Source organism: Trematomus bernacchii, unplaced genomic scaffold (assembly GCF_902827165.1).
Source record: "Trematomus bernacchii unplaced genomic scaffold, fTreBer1.1, whole genome shotgun sequence".
In the NCBI taxonomy this organism is placed as follows: Eukaryota; Metazoa; Chordata; class Actinopteri; order Perciformes; family Nototheniidae; genus Trematomus; species Trematomus bernacchii.
In genome coordinates this window covers 5250502-5267102 of record NW_022988098.1, presented here as the reverse complement: position 1 = coordinate 5267102, position 16601 = coordinate 5250502, and the positions used below count along the sequence as shown (strand labels likewise).

The 16601-nt window shown below is 41.1% G+C and overlaps 1 protein-coding gene across 1 annotated transcript in view; it reads right to left on the bottom strand.

Moving 5' to 3' along the window:
• Nucleotides 1-83: 83 nt before the first annotated feature.
• LOC117475621 (NXPE family member 3-like) overlaps nucleotides 84-16601 on the bottom strand; it is a 30666-nt gene continuing 14148 nt past the window's right edge. The window contains exons 5-7 of the mRNA XM_034121931.1: nucleotides 5836-5906; nucleotides 2265-2468; nucleotides 84-1703 (exon numbers count right to left, since the gene is read on the bottom strand). Coding sequence (XP_033977822.1) covers nucleotides 1159-1703; nucleotides 2265-2468; nucleotides 5836-5906 — 820 coding nt within the window. The 3' untranslated portion in view covers nucleotides 84-1158. The remainder of the gene's footprint in view (nucleotides 1704-2264; nucleotides 2469-5835; nucleotides 5907-16601) is intronic.

Sequence of the window (16601 nt, the reverse complement as noted above, 5' to 3'; positions counted from 1 at the left end):
TAAAAGAGCAGTGAAATTAAAAACCTCTGCATTTTCTATATAGATATTAACAGTACTTAATGTCAGCTTAGTAAAAAAAACAACATAAAAAGTATTATTTACAATGGACTACGCTTAGCTAACAGACTCATTTCCACCACTCATGGACCACACCCACCTTTTCTCTTGAAAAACTGGGTGACATACTGTCGCCCTTTAGTCCATCTCTCTTTTCTTTCTCTCCTTTCTTTGCTTTTTGAAAGCCTGACTTTGTGAGTCATTGAGACATCGTACACACGTAAGTACTAGCATCCCTGCTCACATGCTCTCACTCTCTGCTAGAAAGTGCCGTTTGGAGGCGGAGGCGGGACCAAACCATTACATGTAAATAGAAGGGGGTGTACAGAGGCTTTGGATAATTCACTTTTGGAAGAAAATTAGTTAAATTAATTGTAAGTTTAGTGAGTACATTATCAATATAACGTTATATTAATGTTAATTATTGATGATTGATGAAAGGTTACTTAAACATTTTTTTCTTAATGTTCTAAAATTGTTTGGGCCCCTGTGGTGAGGGTGTTTGGGGTGGCCAATAGGGTGGCCAGGATTAAGCTGGGGGTGGCCATGGCCACCCCCAGCCACCCCCCAGCTCCGCCACTGCACACCAACCCAAACGAACCGCACCAAGCGGCTAAACGCACCAGGGTTCGATTCAACCGGACTATACAAGGCTGGTGTGAATGCGACCAACATGAGAAGCATTCAAACCGACGAGGTATATCGTCATAAATATATATATCCATGTCTTACTTACAAATGAAGTATTCACCAGTTCAATAAATATCCTATGAGCTCATAGTCATGTGACATGTTCCCACTTGGCAATTTTGCAAGGTTAGCCCGAAACATTTAAATGGATGTGATGTTGGGAGAATATTAAAAGTGACAGACGTTTATTCATTGATGATTTAAACATTTTTATTACTATAACTTTTGATCGTATTTGTTTTATTAATTTCTCCTTATAGCATTGTGAAGCACCTTGAGATGACGTTGTTTTTAAAGTGTGCTATATAAATGAAATGTATCAGATTATTACTGAGGTTTCATGTGTTTAACCCACTGATTGAATTAGAGTAGTCCTAATTTTCCTAATTTGTATAAATGAACAGAAATCGATCAACCCTTTATGGGGCATACGTGGGTCAACAGAACGTCCATCATATTCTTAATAATGGGAGTTAGCGGGTGGATGTTGTGACCCAAGTCATTGGCAACAACCATCTCCCAGGCATCGACCCAGTGAACATTCACTCCTTTGAACACGGATCTGAGCACACGATCAATCTGCATGGAGTACCAGTCGCTGTATGATTGCGATATATAAAGGGTCATATCTCTGGGGTGTCCGCTCCGCATGATGACCACGGTGTCCGGAGCGCGGTCCAGCAGCCGCTGCACCGCACTGCGGATGCTCAGCAGCCTCCGGATGTAAAGCTCTATTGGTAACGAGCCGAAGTGTGCCCAGACGCCAATAACCACAACAGTGTCTGCGCCTCCAATCAAGCCATCGAGTTCGTTGGCGATGTAGCGCAGCTCGCTGACCGGGACCGTGGTGAAGCTGAGAGGGGGGGCGTGGCAGCGGTACGTCATCAGGATGTTGTCCGCATGGTCCACGGCCATCAGGGGGCCAACTTTCACATCCACGTGAAGGTTGAACTGACCTAAAAGTACACAGACAGAAAAGATATGTGAATAATTCAAGACACATCTTTTTAGATTAGCTTTTTATTAGCAACTCCCCACTTTAAATGTTCTTTTAGTCTTTATTATTTACCCACCTTTATATTGTTATATTTTTTTTATTTTTATTTTTTATTTTTATTTCTGTTGTTCACTTTGTTTTATGGGGTTTTATATTTTATATTGTTGCATCGACTCAGTTGTTTTGTGTCTTATCTGTCAGAGAGAATTTAATTTTTATTATCATACATTTTACCTCCTTGTGTCTCTTAACCTGATCAAATGTTATATTTTGCTGCATGCCCTTCTTGGCCAGGTCACTCTTGGAAAAGAGATTTTAATCTCAATGAGTCTTTTTACCTGGTTAAATAAAGGATATATATATATATAAATGTACCTTTTAAAGTTCTTGTTTGTTTTTAACTTGTGAAGTGTCATTTTGTAAAGCACTTTGAGCTGCATGTGTTGCATGAAAAGTGCTATATAAATAAAGCTTTATTATTATTAACTGTTGCCAGGACTTCATGTGGATCACTAACTACCTGGTATTTTCTGGCTGAAGAATTCGAACCACTGCCTGATGGTGGAGTCTCCGTAAAGGTGGAGTTTCTTGGCCTTCAGACACTCTCTGATGGCAGGGTCGTCAAACTGGCGAACTGTGGGGCTCCCTTGTGCCTTCCACACACCCTTGTAGTAATGGCCGCTGGGTCCGGGTATCAAGATGAGGCTCTTCGCCTCTGGTTGATCTGAGAGGAAGTTAAAGGAAAACGGTTTTATTAGAGGAACATATTCTGCTCATTTTCAGGTTCATATCAGTATGTAGCAGAGGTGGGACCAAGTCATTGTTTTGCAAGTCCGAGTCAAGTCTCAAGTCTTTGCGCTCAAGTCCGAGTCAAGTCTCAAGTCTTTGTGCTCAAGTCCGAGTCAAGTCTCAAGTCAAGTCCAAGTCCTTTACTTTGACAAAACGAGTCTTAAACAAGTCATTATGTGCTTTTCACCAAATGTAATGACACCCATCAACAGAATAATACTTAATAATTAAACTGCTCTTTATTAGTCACATTAATACTGTAATAATCTATTTTCTCTCTGCTGGTAAAGTAACGTGTTTTCTTCTATTGTAAGAGGGATCAGTAAGGTAATGCTACCGTGACGGTTTGATTCAGAAGGAGTTTAATTGATAAGATCAATGTTGAGGTAACCAGAATGTTTATTTCCACTGTGTACAGCATGTTATAAGGGACCCACAACCTATCTTTATGCAAGGGATAATGTGCAGCGAGGCGTCTCTATGGGGAAAACAGGGTTCTTACACCTTTTCCACAGTCAAATTCAAGCACTTTTAAAGCATTTTCAAGGTGCATTTTCAAGCTTTTCAAGCATCTTACAGCTGTTGTAAATTACATATTTATATACACATACTTATACTCAAATGATTATTTCCCTACCTCACATTAAATCAGATGTTCTTTATGCTATAAACAACCAAATGTGTGTTTCATAATAGCATTCTACATGAGGATGAAAAATTAAAAATGTTAGAAAAGAAAACTAAGTTTAATATTTCAAAATGTGTGACCCATCTGTACGTAGACTGGGCATCCCATATAACCTGGCTGAGCCAATATAAAACAATCAGCCAAATAACTTTTCAATATATTATTGATTACTATTTTAGAGGTACTTTTAGGTTGGCAGTAAACACAAGTCAGAGGTAAATGGTGTACTTTGACTCCACTACATGTATTTAATACCTTTAGTTACTTTACAGATGTGGATGAATGATGGGAAATATAATCAAGTGTTAAATCAGACTTTAGTTCCACCTGGAGTAAATTCACAAGCTACTCTGTAGTATACAAAGCCATTCAAACTAGCTGCAACTTTACCAGCTTTGATACACTTTAATGATCAATCATTATAAAACATATCATATACAATTATTAGGGATGCTCCGATCGCCAATGTTGGAGCCGATCGCCGGAATCAGTATCGGCCGATACCGATATCGCTCTCTTTTCCTCTCTCCCCCTCTCTCTCTCTCCTGACAGCCCGTCAGTATCTCCTGCAGCTCACTGATCCAGTAATGAGCGACCCGACAGTGAAGAATAAACATATTTATAACTAGTTTAGCTTGTTCCAGAGGTAGATAAAATAGCCAAGTGTGTTAGGTCTAACTCTTAATGTGTGTTCTGCTCCGCTCACCGGTCCGTCACAGCGGGTGGAGCTGCAGGATTTCTGCTTCACACACACGTTGCATACCGCTATTTTATTGTCATTTTCGGACACTTAAAATACTGCCAGACTAGTGAAGCCATTTTGGCGAGCTTGTTTTGCCGCGCACAGAGAAAAGTGTCATGTATTTTACATGCAACGATAGCCTAATCTAAAATGCTCTACGATGGCGTACCTTTCGTGTGGTGTGTGGCTCGTCAGCGCAGACTCTCGCATCGTTATTGTTGCACACTTTGCAGGAGGCTACTCTTGGGCTTCGCTTGACCCTCGTCTTAGCCATGGCTTGTATTTGTCTTCTGCTAGCCAACGCTCGTTGAAACGGCAACCTCCTGGCATACTGTCATCAATCACTCTCATCAGAATGCCCAGGTCACACACGTAACAAAAACACTTGCCGGTCACGCGCATTGCGCGGGAAGGCCGGAGCGGAGCTGTTTTATGTAAAAGCGAAGCAATTAAGCGCGCTCCGACTTCTTTATTTTCTTTTAATCTAAAAAGCGAAGTAAAGCATTTACAATTTCAAGCACTTTATCCCAAATTCAAGCACCATTCCCAAAATTCAAGCACTTTTCAAACCTTGAAAACACCTCGTACAATTTCAAGCATTTTCAAGGATTTCCAGCACCCGTACGCACCCTGGGAAAAGAACACCTGAATCTAGATCCCTCTGCAGGTGGTACTTTAACTGTATTTTGATGATAATACTTTTCTACTTTTACTTGTAACATTTTGAATGCAGGACTTTTTATTGTAACCGAGTATTCCTACACTCTGGTACTTTTACTCAAGTACAAGATCTGAACTTCTCCCACCTCTGACAATAAATCCTGAGTGGTTACCAAAACAAAACCCTGCTCTGAAGGTTATTTTCATTTGACAAATCCTGCACTCAGCTTTGCTTTCTCCAATATCATTGAAATGCAGCCAGAAGCTGCTTCTTTTTTCGGTTTTCGCTAATTTCTTGACTTTTTCCGACGCGCTTGCATTTAAATCCGTCTCCCCGTCTCCCCGTGGCTCTGTGTATCTGGCCTGTACCACTACACCTGCTGTCTTTGGAGCGTCTGCCCCCCACCCTTCTTTCACATAATGGTATGATCCTAGTGTGTCCTCACATATGATTGGCCGCATGGTGGCCCAGCTAAATAAAGACCCGCCCCTGCCTGCAAGGATTCTCAGCAAGAGTTGCAGCGGCTGGAGATTCTGCTCTCCCCGACGGGAGTCTGCTCTTCTAGCGGCATCTCGCGATCGGCGTGTTGGAGACCTCTGAATTAAATTATCAAGTCACCTCAAGTCAGAAGGCTCAAGTCCAAGTCAAGTCCCGAGTCATTGGTGTTCAAGTCCAAGTCGAGTCGCAAGTGTTTTGTGATTTTGTCAAGTCGAGTCCAAAGTCATCAAATTGGTGACTCGAGTCTGAATCGAGTCCAAGTCATGTGACTCGAGTCCACACCTCTGGTATGTAGTGCCTCTAGTCTACTGTGACATGTCTCCAGGCTTTAATGTTCAAAAAGCTCTTTATTTTTCTCATACTGCCTGTGGTGCAGCACCTCTTTTCACCCTCTGTCTGAAACCAGACCATTTTAGTGTAGTTCGAACCTAGTATGAACCTAAATGCAGTTTGAGGTATTAAAAACATTATTAATGGAGCCAAACTTAGTTTTTATTTTATTTCTGAATATTTGTTGGTATTCGTTTTAGTAACTTTGTTGCATTTTTATAAAATTCAATCATTGAAAAAAAACCATTTCTGGTAACTTTGGCTCGGTTAACAGCACAGACTTTGCTGCAACAAGATCACAGATTGCATTTTCATAGATTCTTCTTTTGGAGCGGGGTGCGATCTCAGTGCGACCTATTGCAGAGGTGAAAATCAAACTTTACCTTCTTTTTTTGGAACCACGCTGACAAAGGCAGGTCCTGAAGCCTTAATGTAGACTTTCATGTTGACAGACCTGAAGGAAAGCACACATAATAAAATACTTATTACAAACAGAACAACACTATCAAAACAAGCACATACATTTAAAATGATTGAATGAATTTAGAACTAGAAAAACAATGCAATGAAATTAGAAACTGCTATATCACACAACTCTTAAAAACAAATGACTAACATTAAAGCTGCACCGTTTAATACTTCTGTACACCCATGTGACAATTACCGGAAACAACACATTACAAGTGTGTGTGGTGTTAACAAATAATGAAGATAATATAACTATAAACACAGGCTACCACAGCATTGTGGCTCCTACAAAGTGGTTCAAATGACTGTAATGTGAATTGTATTGTAGGGCTGCACGATATTGGAAAAAAAAACTGACATTGCGATATTTTCTTCCCCTGTGATATATATTGCGATATGAAAAAATACAGGAATTGAAGAAAAGGCAGTTTTTTTTGTCCGCAAACCATCCTTTCTTGAACTTTAATGCTATACAATTGGTATTTTTTGAACTATATTTAACCGGATGAAGGATTTTTGTCACGGACGTCTGGATCTTAAGTTATCAGAGCAACAAGCTGAGCTAGCTCGGTTAGCAGCGCCGAACTGCCCTGGAGAAACACATGAAACTACTTTATTCAGTGTTTTCTTTGGAGATTTGATTGTGATTGGTGGTTTGCTGTGCATGCAGAGCCTGCATGTCACTTACTCAAGTAACCCTGACATGAGTTTTCCTTTTGTAGCAAGCAGCAAAATAATTGTAACATGACGTGTTTGAGTTAATTTGCCTACTTAATATCGCACGTCCTACATTTTTTTTTTTTTTAAATATTAAAAAAAAAAAAAATTTAAATAGTAGTTTTTTTTAAATTGCACTTCCTGCGATGTGAATATCGCACATGCCCATTTCGCGATTATCGTCACGACACGATATATCGTGCAGCCCTTTTGTTCACACAATGAAACCACAGCAAATAGTTACCAGAGTTTGCAGTTCCCCTCAGCTCTACAGAACATTTCCCGCTCATTGTTTTGGTTTTACTTAAAGGTCTCATGCTTTTCTGGTTATTACCCGTCCCCTTGTGTGTTATGTAGCTTTTTCTGCATGTAAACGGTTTGCAAAGTCACAAACCCTCAAAGTACACCCTGTAGCGAGTAAAACTCTAACACAGAAAAGACGTGTCTATGCTGCCCCAGAACTAGGGATGCTCCGATCGATCGGTCACCGATCGAGATCTGCCGAAACTCACTCTCTACCGATCGATCGGTGCTCTCTAAACATGCCGATCGCGAGGGCCGATCGCATGACGTAAAATACATGACACTTTTCTCTGTACGCGGCAAAACAAGCTCGCCAAAATGGCTTCACCGGTCTGGCATTATTTTAAGGTGTCCGAAAAAGACAGTAAAATAGCGGTATGCAACGTGTGTGAAGCAGAAATCCTGCAGCTCCACCCGCTGTGACGGACCGGTGAGCGGAGCAAAACACACAAGAGTTAGACCGAACACACTTAGCTATTTTATCTACCTCTGGAACAAGCTAAACTAGTTATAAATATGTTTATTCTTCACTGTCGGCCTCACACATTACTGGATCAGCGAGCTGCATGAGACGATACTGACGGGCTGTCAGGAGAGGGAGAGAGGGGGAGAGAGAGGGGGAGAGAGGGGGGAGAGAGGGGGAGAGAGAGGGGGAGAGAGAGGGGGAGAGAGAGAGGGAGAGAGCGCTTCCGCTCATTTCTCCCGTGGTATTATCCAAAGTGAATGTAAACTTGAATAATATACATAATTTGAATGTAATAATTAAGTTGATTGTTGTTTGTGGAAGCTCCAGTGAATGAGCCCCATTAACTGAGTTTTAAACATCACTTTAAATGGAAGATTTAAAGTGATGTTTAAATCTTCCATTTAGGCCCCGCCCACTCGATCGGATCGGCGATCGGTATCGGCCGATACTGATTCCGGCGATCGGCGATCGGCCCCAAAATTGGCGATCGGAGCATCCCTACCCAGAACGCCTCATTGGAGATTTCTCTTTTTCAATTTTTTTCTTCCGGGGCCTATTGGCACACAGCTATAGGACAATATCAGTAGAAATGGCCAAAACATGGGACCTGTAACCTTTTGAGTCTCACTTCTCTTAACAACGTATTTTATCAGATGCAGCAGAAAGCTCTAATCAACCAAATGTGCATTAACTTCATTGTGTAGCCAAAGAAGCGGTTTCAAGAACGATGACAATATAAAAACACAAATAAAGAACACATCTTCACCAACTTGACAAAACATGCACAGCGTTTAGTAAAAGCACTGCATAAACAAAACGCTGCAAGAAGCTCAAACACAACAGAAACCAGGGGACACTAAAAAGTGACACACACAGCTGGGACCGGAGCACTTGTTGACGTTCGAGGATTATACAGTTGGCCAACTGTTGTCAAAAGGTGACACGAAATGTACGTTTTATCTGTTTATTTAAACAATGTGATTGCATTATGTTGGGAAAAATATCTCTCGTCACCGGCTTGGTCTTCAATATCAGGATACATGTATTCATTATCCTTGCAAGAATGGAAGTAGTCATCACACACAGGGCTGCATGAGACAAATAGTTCCTCCTGTACAGTATGATCTTGTTCATTACTGAAGTACAACACAGGTTTGATATTAGAAGAGTACATTCTGTATTTTCCCAACACATTCCTTTCGTTATTATTGCCAATGGAAATAGTATGGTTAGTTGTGGCGCGTTTGCACTAGTCTAGATGTGTCTGCAATGATGAAGCACTTTGAGCCGCATAGTCAGATTATTGATCAAAGGCATGGCCTGTTCAACGGTTTTCTCCTGTTCTGAGCACAGAGAAAGTCAAACTGTCACATGGAGGAGAAAAAAAGTCAGATATGAGTACGGCATTCCTTCCTCCTGTACGGTATGATCTCGTTCATTACTGAAGTACAAAACAGGTGTAACACAAAAACATGAGAGAGAGACGGAGAGAGAAAAACGCTTTCATCTGCCATCCCATCACCACACCTATGATGAATGAAACACTGGATTAAAGGTTTCACATTGTGAGACACATTGGAAGAAATTAGCATGGGTGCGGAAACATGTTCACCCAGTTTAAATTGTGATGTATTTCGTTAACTTGTTTCCTTTCAGTTTTTTTTTCTTCCAGTCAGAACAATTTTTAATATTAATGATCATGTTGTTTGATGAGTTTTAGGAATGCAGAATGACTACAGTTAGTTAAACGTACACTAACGCAGTGAGCTCTTATGCAGTTTGACAGACCAAAAAACATATATGTATTTTCATGTTCACATGTTTTCAATGGTGGAAAGTAACATTAACTCAAGTATAAGTACTTTCTTTTTTTACATATTTGTACCTAAGTATTTTCATTAAAGGTCCATAAAAAAATTCAGGAAAAAAGATTCCCTTATTTTCTTAATATATCAAATTATGTAATATCAGATAGGATTAGATTTATATTCAATAGTAACTGCCAAATTGAACAAACATCTGAAACTCTGCACCCATGAGATACATCGCTCACACTGCACTGTAACTTTTATTCATGTACCTGTGTTATTCATGTTTTATTATCTTTGCTTTTAAATGTGTTTTTTTAAATGCCATTTTATAATATGTTTCTGCTGCAGTTTTTCTTAATGCTCTTAATGTCTTTCATTTTTGTAAAGCACTTCGAATTGCCTTGTGTTGAAAGGTGCTGTATGCCTTGCCCTCAAAGTATGTTGTGCAGTTACAAGGGCAAGGCCAACCTGTTAACCCTAACCCAACCCTGTGCACGGTTTTAATTAACCTCTGCAGGCTTACTCTCTTATCCAGTTAAGCCACATGCCCCCGGTACCGGGGGCAAAACGCAACATCTTGCAAGAAACAGCGTCTGAGAGCATTTAACAAACTATGAATGTGTCATACCCACTTAACGGGAAGAAACTCAGCTATCAGACAATATTAACAATTTTTAGCAAAACGAAACATAAGGGTAATAACAAAGGCTCTGAATTAGCCCTGAGCGAAAAAATGCTAACGCACTTAGCACAGAACTCACGGTAAAATACCCTTATTACTTAACGGATCTGCACAAACAAGATATTGATTAGCAAGCTGAGATACCACAGATTCCAGAACTATAAGTATCATCACTGAGCGATCAGAACTCGCGACAGGGGAAGCAAACCCAGACAACACACCATGTAGCTTTACGGAGCAAACACGGCCAATTTGTCTTACCTTTTGCTTTGTTTCTGATCAAAAGTTGTGTTCAATAGCATTAAAACGAGAAAAACGCGGCTGAAGGTTAATCCAATGTGTCTGTGTCACTTTGAAATGATTACTAGAGTGTATGACAGCTTCCTGTTTTGGGCATTCTGGCTACGCATCACTCATTCACCAATGGGTAATGTTTAAATAGATTTTAGGAACTTCCCCTCGATTCTATTGGTTCTAACGGTTAAAAAGAGATGTCAATCATCAAAATCGACCGAGGGGGGCCAGAGATACAGTAGGGCAAATCCACCCAAATGACCCCAGAAGTGTTTTATTTTTGCTAAACCTCTCTAAAAAAGTCAAATGTCACTTATTTTGCATCAATCTTGATACAGGATTCCTAAAGCTTTCAGTCTCCGATCCCATTATTCAAGGGTGGTTTTCACTATAAGTAATGTTTTTTTTGGGACGGACACTATCATTGACTTTTTTTTTTACTATGTTCAATCTGAATTTATTTTAAAATAAAAAAATTGTAGGAGGTTCCGGTTATGGCGTTGGAGTGATCGGTCGCATTGGCGTTTGCTCCCTAATCCTTTTTCGCTTTTAAACATATACACCCAGACGTCTGTTACTTTTCTTACTTGACAAGTCATTAGGAGTGCCTCAGTAACTTTTTCGTTGTTGAAATGAGTAAAACTCAAGGCAGTCACGGCAAAAGTCAGCAACAAACTAAACTCTTCAGCTCGCAAGATAAAGAGGCTAACAAGATGGCTACCAGTGCTTCGGAAGCTAGCGAGCAGCCGCTAACACTCGCTATGCTAGTCGGAGAGCTTGAGAAACTTCGTCAAGACGTAACAGGTGAACTTACCGCTTCCATGAACACCGCCCTGGCCCCAATCCAAGCCTCTCTTCAAAAGATCACCGACACCGTGGCCACACATACTGCCACCATCACCGGAATGGAAACGGCTCTCAGCGCACATTCAGATGGAATCACTACTCTGGAGCGAGAGGTGGCCGTATTGAAATCCAAGTTGGAGACCACTGATCAGGTGAATGACAGATTGCAGCTGGCGGTCGAAGACCTGGTTTCACGTTCCAAATGACAGAATCTCCGTGTGATTGGCATTCCAGAAGGAATGGAGGGGGATGATGTTCGTCTCTTCATGACTACACTGTTCAAGAAGATGGTCGGAGACCCTCAGCTGGATACCTTGGAGCTAGACCGTGCACATCGCAGTCTGGCTCCGAAACCGCCGCAAGGTTCCCGACCCCTCATTGTCCGCTTCCATAAATATGCCCAGAAGGAACGTGTGCTGCTGTGGGCTAGGAAATCCCGGGATGTCTCGTACCAAGGTCATCCCATCAGGATCTTTGAAGATTTCAGCGCCACACTCGCCAAGAAGCGGGCCGCCTTTAACAAAGTGAAGTCGCAGCTCTACAAGGAGGGAATACGCTTCGGCTTACTCTACCCAGCCCGCCTGCGTGTTACTATTAACGGACAGACTCGCATTTTTGACTCCGCGGAAGAGGCAGAGCGTTTCTATCAGGTTCATAGCAGTAAGTGAATGATCAGTACTCTGTCCACATACCCCCTCTGAATCTTGTTTTTCACTTAAGTTATTTTTATTTCTGTAACCGAGCTGAAGCTATACGGACATGGACGTCACATTAGACATTACTTGCAGCTCCCTGCTAGGCCAATAGAGGTCACTGCTGTTTCGTTTGTGGGGGTGTGGACTGGGGAAAGACTGCAATTCATCTGGTGTTGTATATGTATAATTATACATTTTGAAGGGAAGCCAACTACACCGTAGTTAACCGGAGTTGTGCAGAATATTTCCTGCGTGCTCATCTATGTTACAGGATGAGTTTAGGACAAGGTTGTAGGGATTTTTTAGAGATTCAGACATCTGATCTCGTTGGGTTGTGTTTTTTGTGTGTGTTTTTTTCTTTCTTTTTCTTTCTCTTTTTTTTCAATACGGGAGGAACTTTTTTCTTTGGTGCCCATCTTTACAACACGTTTGAAGTCGTTACCTTGCTCTGTGTTGTAGTCTACTGGCTAATTCATAATTTCATCATATTATTCCAAAGGCTGATATTGTGCCTCATGCTCTATGGCTGATATGAGACAGAGAGCTACGCAAGGATCAATTAGGTTTACAAGCTGGAATGTCAGAGGACTTGGCGGGCCTACTAAAAGAGCCAGAGTATTCTCACATCTTAAGGATATGACGACGGACATTGCTTTTCTGCAGGAGACCCACCTGCGTGTCTGTGACCACACCAGACTGCGGAAACCCTGGGTCGGACAAGTGTTCCACTCCAGCTTCAATAGCCGTTCCAGAGGTACAGCAATTTTACTACACAAACGACTGCAGTTCTCTTTAGAAAAGTGTAATTCTGACACAAATGGGCGTTACATCATAGTCGTGGGTGTATTACTCCAAACTCCTGTTATTATGGTTTGCGTCTATGCCCCTAATTGGAGTTGTCCTAATTTTATGACGTCCTTATTCTCATTAATCCCATGCCTGGATTCACACCACCTTATTTTGGGGGGAGATCTCAATTTGGTTGTTAATCCTGCCCTTGATTTATCCAAGCCAAAAAACCTAACCCCATCTAGTACGGCTAGAGCTCTTATGACACTTGTGGACCAAATCGGTTGTGTGGATACGTGGCGATTCAGCCACCCAACAGCAAAAGAGTTTTCATTCTATTCCCATGTTCATCAAACATATTCTCGCATTGATTATTTTTTTTAGACAAAATACTCCTTCCTTCAGTGAAATTATGTGAATACTCAGCAATAGTCATATCAGACCATGCCCCCCTTTTATTAGACTTGGAATTGCTTCCTAAAAGTGGACAGCGCTCAAATTGGAGATTGAATACAGGGTTATTATCTTCTAATAAATTCTGCGAATTTATTTCTGAGAAAATTAGGCTCTTTATCCTAAATAACAAATCTGACTCGACTTCTCCTTCCCTCCTGTGGGAAACCTGTAAAGCAGTAATTCGCAGTGAAATTATCTCTTACAGTGCCAGGGAACATAAGCAGCGAATACAGAGACAACTTGAGCTGATGGAAGCAATTCTACAAATTGACAGACAGAACCCCTCTTCTCCTAGTCCCGCTCTTCAGACGGAGAGACTCAAGCTCCAAACTGAATTTGATCTTATTTCCACAAACAAAGCAGAGTTTGTTTTAAGGCGCACAAAGAGTACCTATTATGAATATGGGGACAAGGCCAGCCGACTGCTAGCGTTACAACTAAAGCATCAATCTGCCTCACGTTTTATTACACAAATTCGCAAATCCCCCCATACAATAGTTACAGACCCAAAGGAGATAAATAATGTTTTCGCTTCGTACTATTCTAATCTTTACCAATCAGAGGCTCCACCTGACAACATCTTAATGAAACAATTTTTGGATAATTTGGACTTCCCTATGATCAACGAAACAAGTAAAAGGAATCTAGATGCTCCACTCAGTTTAAAGGAGGTTACAGACAGTCTCAAATTAATACAGAATGGCAAGGCACCGGGCCCGGACGGCTTCCCAGCTGACTTTTTAAAGAATTTCTCTGATCAACTGGCTCCCTTGCTATTGGATATGTTCAACGACTCCTTAGAGCGTGGTTCCCTTCCTCCATCCGTAACTCAAGCATCAATTTCACTAATTCCAAAGAAAAACAAAGATCCAGCAGAATGTAGCAGCTGGAGACCTATTAGTTTGCTCAACTCTGACATAAAGCTATTGGCTAAGACCCTGGCTAGCCGTCTGGACCCCTGTCTACCAAACATTATTTCGGGTGATCAAACTGGCTTCATAAAGGGTAGACAGTTGTCCTCAAATATTCGTCGCCTCCTTAATATTATAATGTCTAAGTCTAGCACATAAGAGGCTGAAATGGTAATCTCTATGGATGCGGAGAAGGCTTTTGACCGAGTGGAGTGGGGTTATTTATTTTCAGCTCTTGACAAGTTTGGTTTTGGTCAAAGATATATTTCATGGATTCAATTGTTGTATAGTGCTCCTACAGCTAGTGTGACTACCAACTCCACTCAATCCAAATGTTTCCCTTTACAACGCGGTTGCCGCCAAGGCTGTCCCCTGTCGCCTTTACTGTTTGCTATTGCAATCGAGCCACTTTCCATCATTCTTAGAAATTCACCAGCTTTTAAAGGTATCTATAGGAATGGGGTTGAACACAGGGTTTCGCTGTACGCGGATGATTAGCTGCTCTATGTCTCGAACCCTACGGCCAGTATTAATGGGATTCTTGACGTTTTACAAACGTTTGGTTCCTTTTCAGGATACAAGTTGAACATCAGTAAGAGCGAATGCTTCCCTCTTAATCTTGCGACAAAACAGATTCCGGCCCAGAGGCTGCCTTTTCATTTGGCCTCCTCTAGTTTCCGTTACCTGGGCATTAATATTTCGCATAGTCTCCACTCACTTCATAAGCATAACGTTTTGAAGTTGGTGAAGGAGGTTAAATCTGACCTACTGCGCTGGAACTCTCTCCCTCTGTCGCTTGTAGGTAGTATCAACTCAATCAAAATGAATGTGCTTCCCAGATTCTCATTTCTTTTTCAATGTTTACCATTATTCCTCCCCAAATCTTTTTTTAAGGACTTAGACAAGACTATTTCATCTTTTATTTGGGCAGGAAAGACCCCAAGGGTAAAATATTCTGTCCTTCAAAGGACTAAAGAAGGTGGCGGCCTTGCTCTACCTAACCTTCTGGCATACTATTGGGCGGCCAATATTCAAAAGATTCACACTTGGCACAACTCCCCCATTACAGACTGGTGCCAGATGGAAGCGCGGTCTTGTGGCTCTATCTCTTTATCGGCGTTAATTTGTGCCCCCTTAAAATCATATCCTGCTAAATGCGTATCCAACCCAATTGTACAATCTACTGTAAAGATTTGGAGGCAATTTAGACGCCACTTTAAAATTGTTTCCCTTTCCCTGCTAATGCCCATTTGTAATAATCATATTTTTCGTCCTTCATCTCTTGACCCAGTTTTCTCTTTGTGGAAGGAGAAAGGTTTGGTTTATTTCAAACAACTTTTTGTTGATAACATTTTTGTCTCCTTTGATACTCTCAAGATTAAATTTGACCTTCCAAACTCTCAGTTATTTAGATATTTTCAAATCCGAGACTTTGCTCGTTGTAACTTCCCCAATTTTCCTCATCAACCACCTGATTCTCTCATTGATACAATTCTATTGTCCCCTGTAGTCCGTGGAGTCATTTCAGCCGTGGGGAAGTTAATCTTATCAGCATTATCGTCTCCTTTAGCGACTAGGAACATCTGGGAGAAGGAGCTTGGGGTTACCTTTTCAGATGAATGGTGGCAGGGGGCCCTAGACAGAGTCAACTCTACTTCATCTTGCGCCAGACTGACACTGATACAGTTTAAGGTCCTACACAGATCACACCTGACCAAAGTTAGACTTAGCAAACTGTTTGACACAAGTGAGATGTGTGATAGATGCTCTCTCTCTCCGGCCAACCACACACACATGTTTTTCTCCTGTCCAAAGCTGGGTTCATTCTGGTCCTCTTTTTATGATACACTCTCGAAGGCCTTCAATAAGCCGGTGGTTCCTAGCCCTTCAATTTCTATTTTTGGTGTCCCTGAGGAGTTCTCTAGTTTCACTAACAAGGAGAACAATGTTATTGCTTTTGCTTCACTTATAGCCCGCAGACGTATTTTACTGCAGTGGAAGGACCAGAAACCTCCATCTTCTCAGTCGTGGTTGAAAGACTTAATGTCTTTCTTATACTTAGAGAAGATTAAGTACAGTATAAGGGGATGCTCTGATAAATTTAGCAAAACCTGGGATCCTATTCTCTCTTTTGTTAATTCTATTCCTTCTTTAGGGGATTAGATAATCCTATTACTCATTAAAGTACGCCGTAGCTACTATTTTGAGACTGGACGGTTAAGTGATTGTCTCCTTTGGCGTGTGAATGGTCATGCAGCCCAATGTGCATTGTGCAACACAGTGTTTCTTTGTATTTCTGTGCTTTTATGATATCCTCTTGTATTTTTTATTTACTTATTCTTGCTCCTCTTTCATATCGTATTGTGACACTTTTCGGTTTTGTTTTGTAGGGGGTGGGGGGATGGTTACTATGCCATATTTGTTGTAAAAAAATGTAAAATCGGGTGATCTTATGTCAACAGTTTGTATGCTTAAAATTGATGGCCCAATAAAAATACTTGTGAAAAAAAATAAATAAAAAAATTGTATATTGATTCTGACTCTTCTACATCCAACTCACAGGTTTATCATTGCTTTGAGAAAAAATATTACTAATTTACCCCTTTTAGAAGTGAAGATATAGTCATTTGTTCTGGGAATGTCATTTTCGAGCCTGAGGCCTGAAAAACAGGCTCGGGGCTTGCAATCCCATACCTATGATATTTACAGAC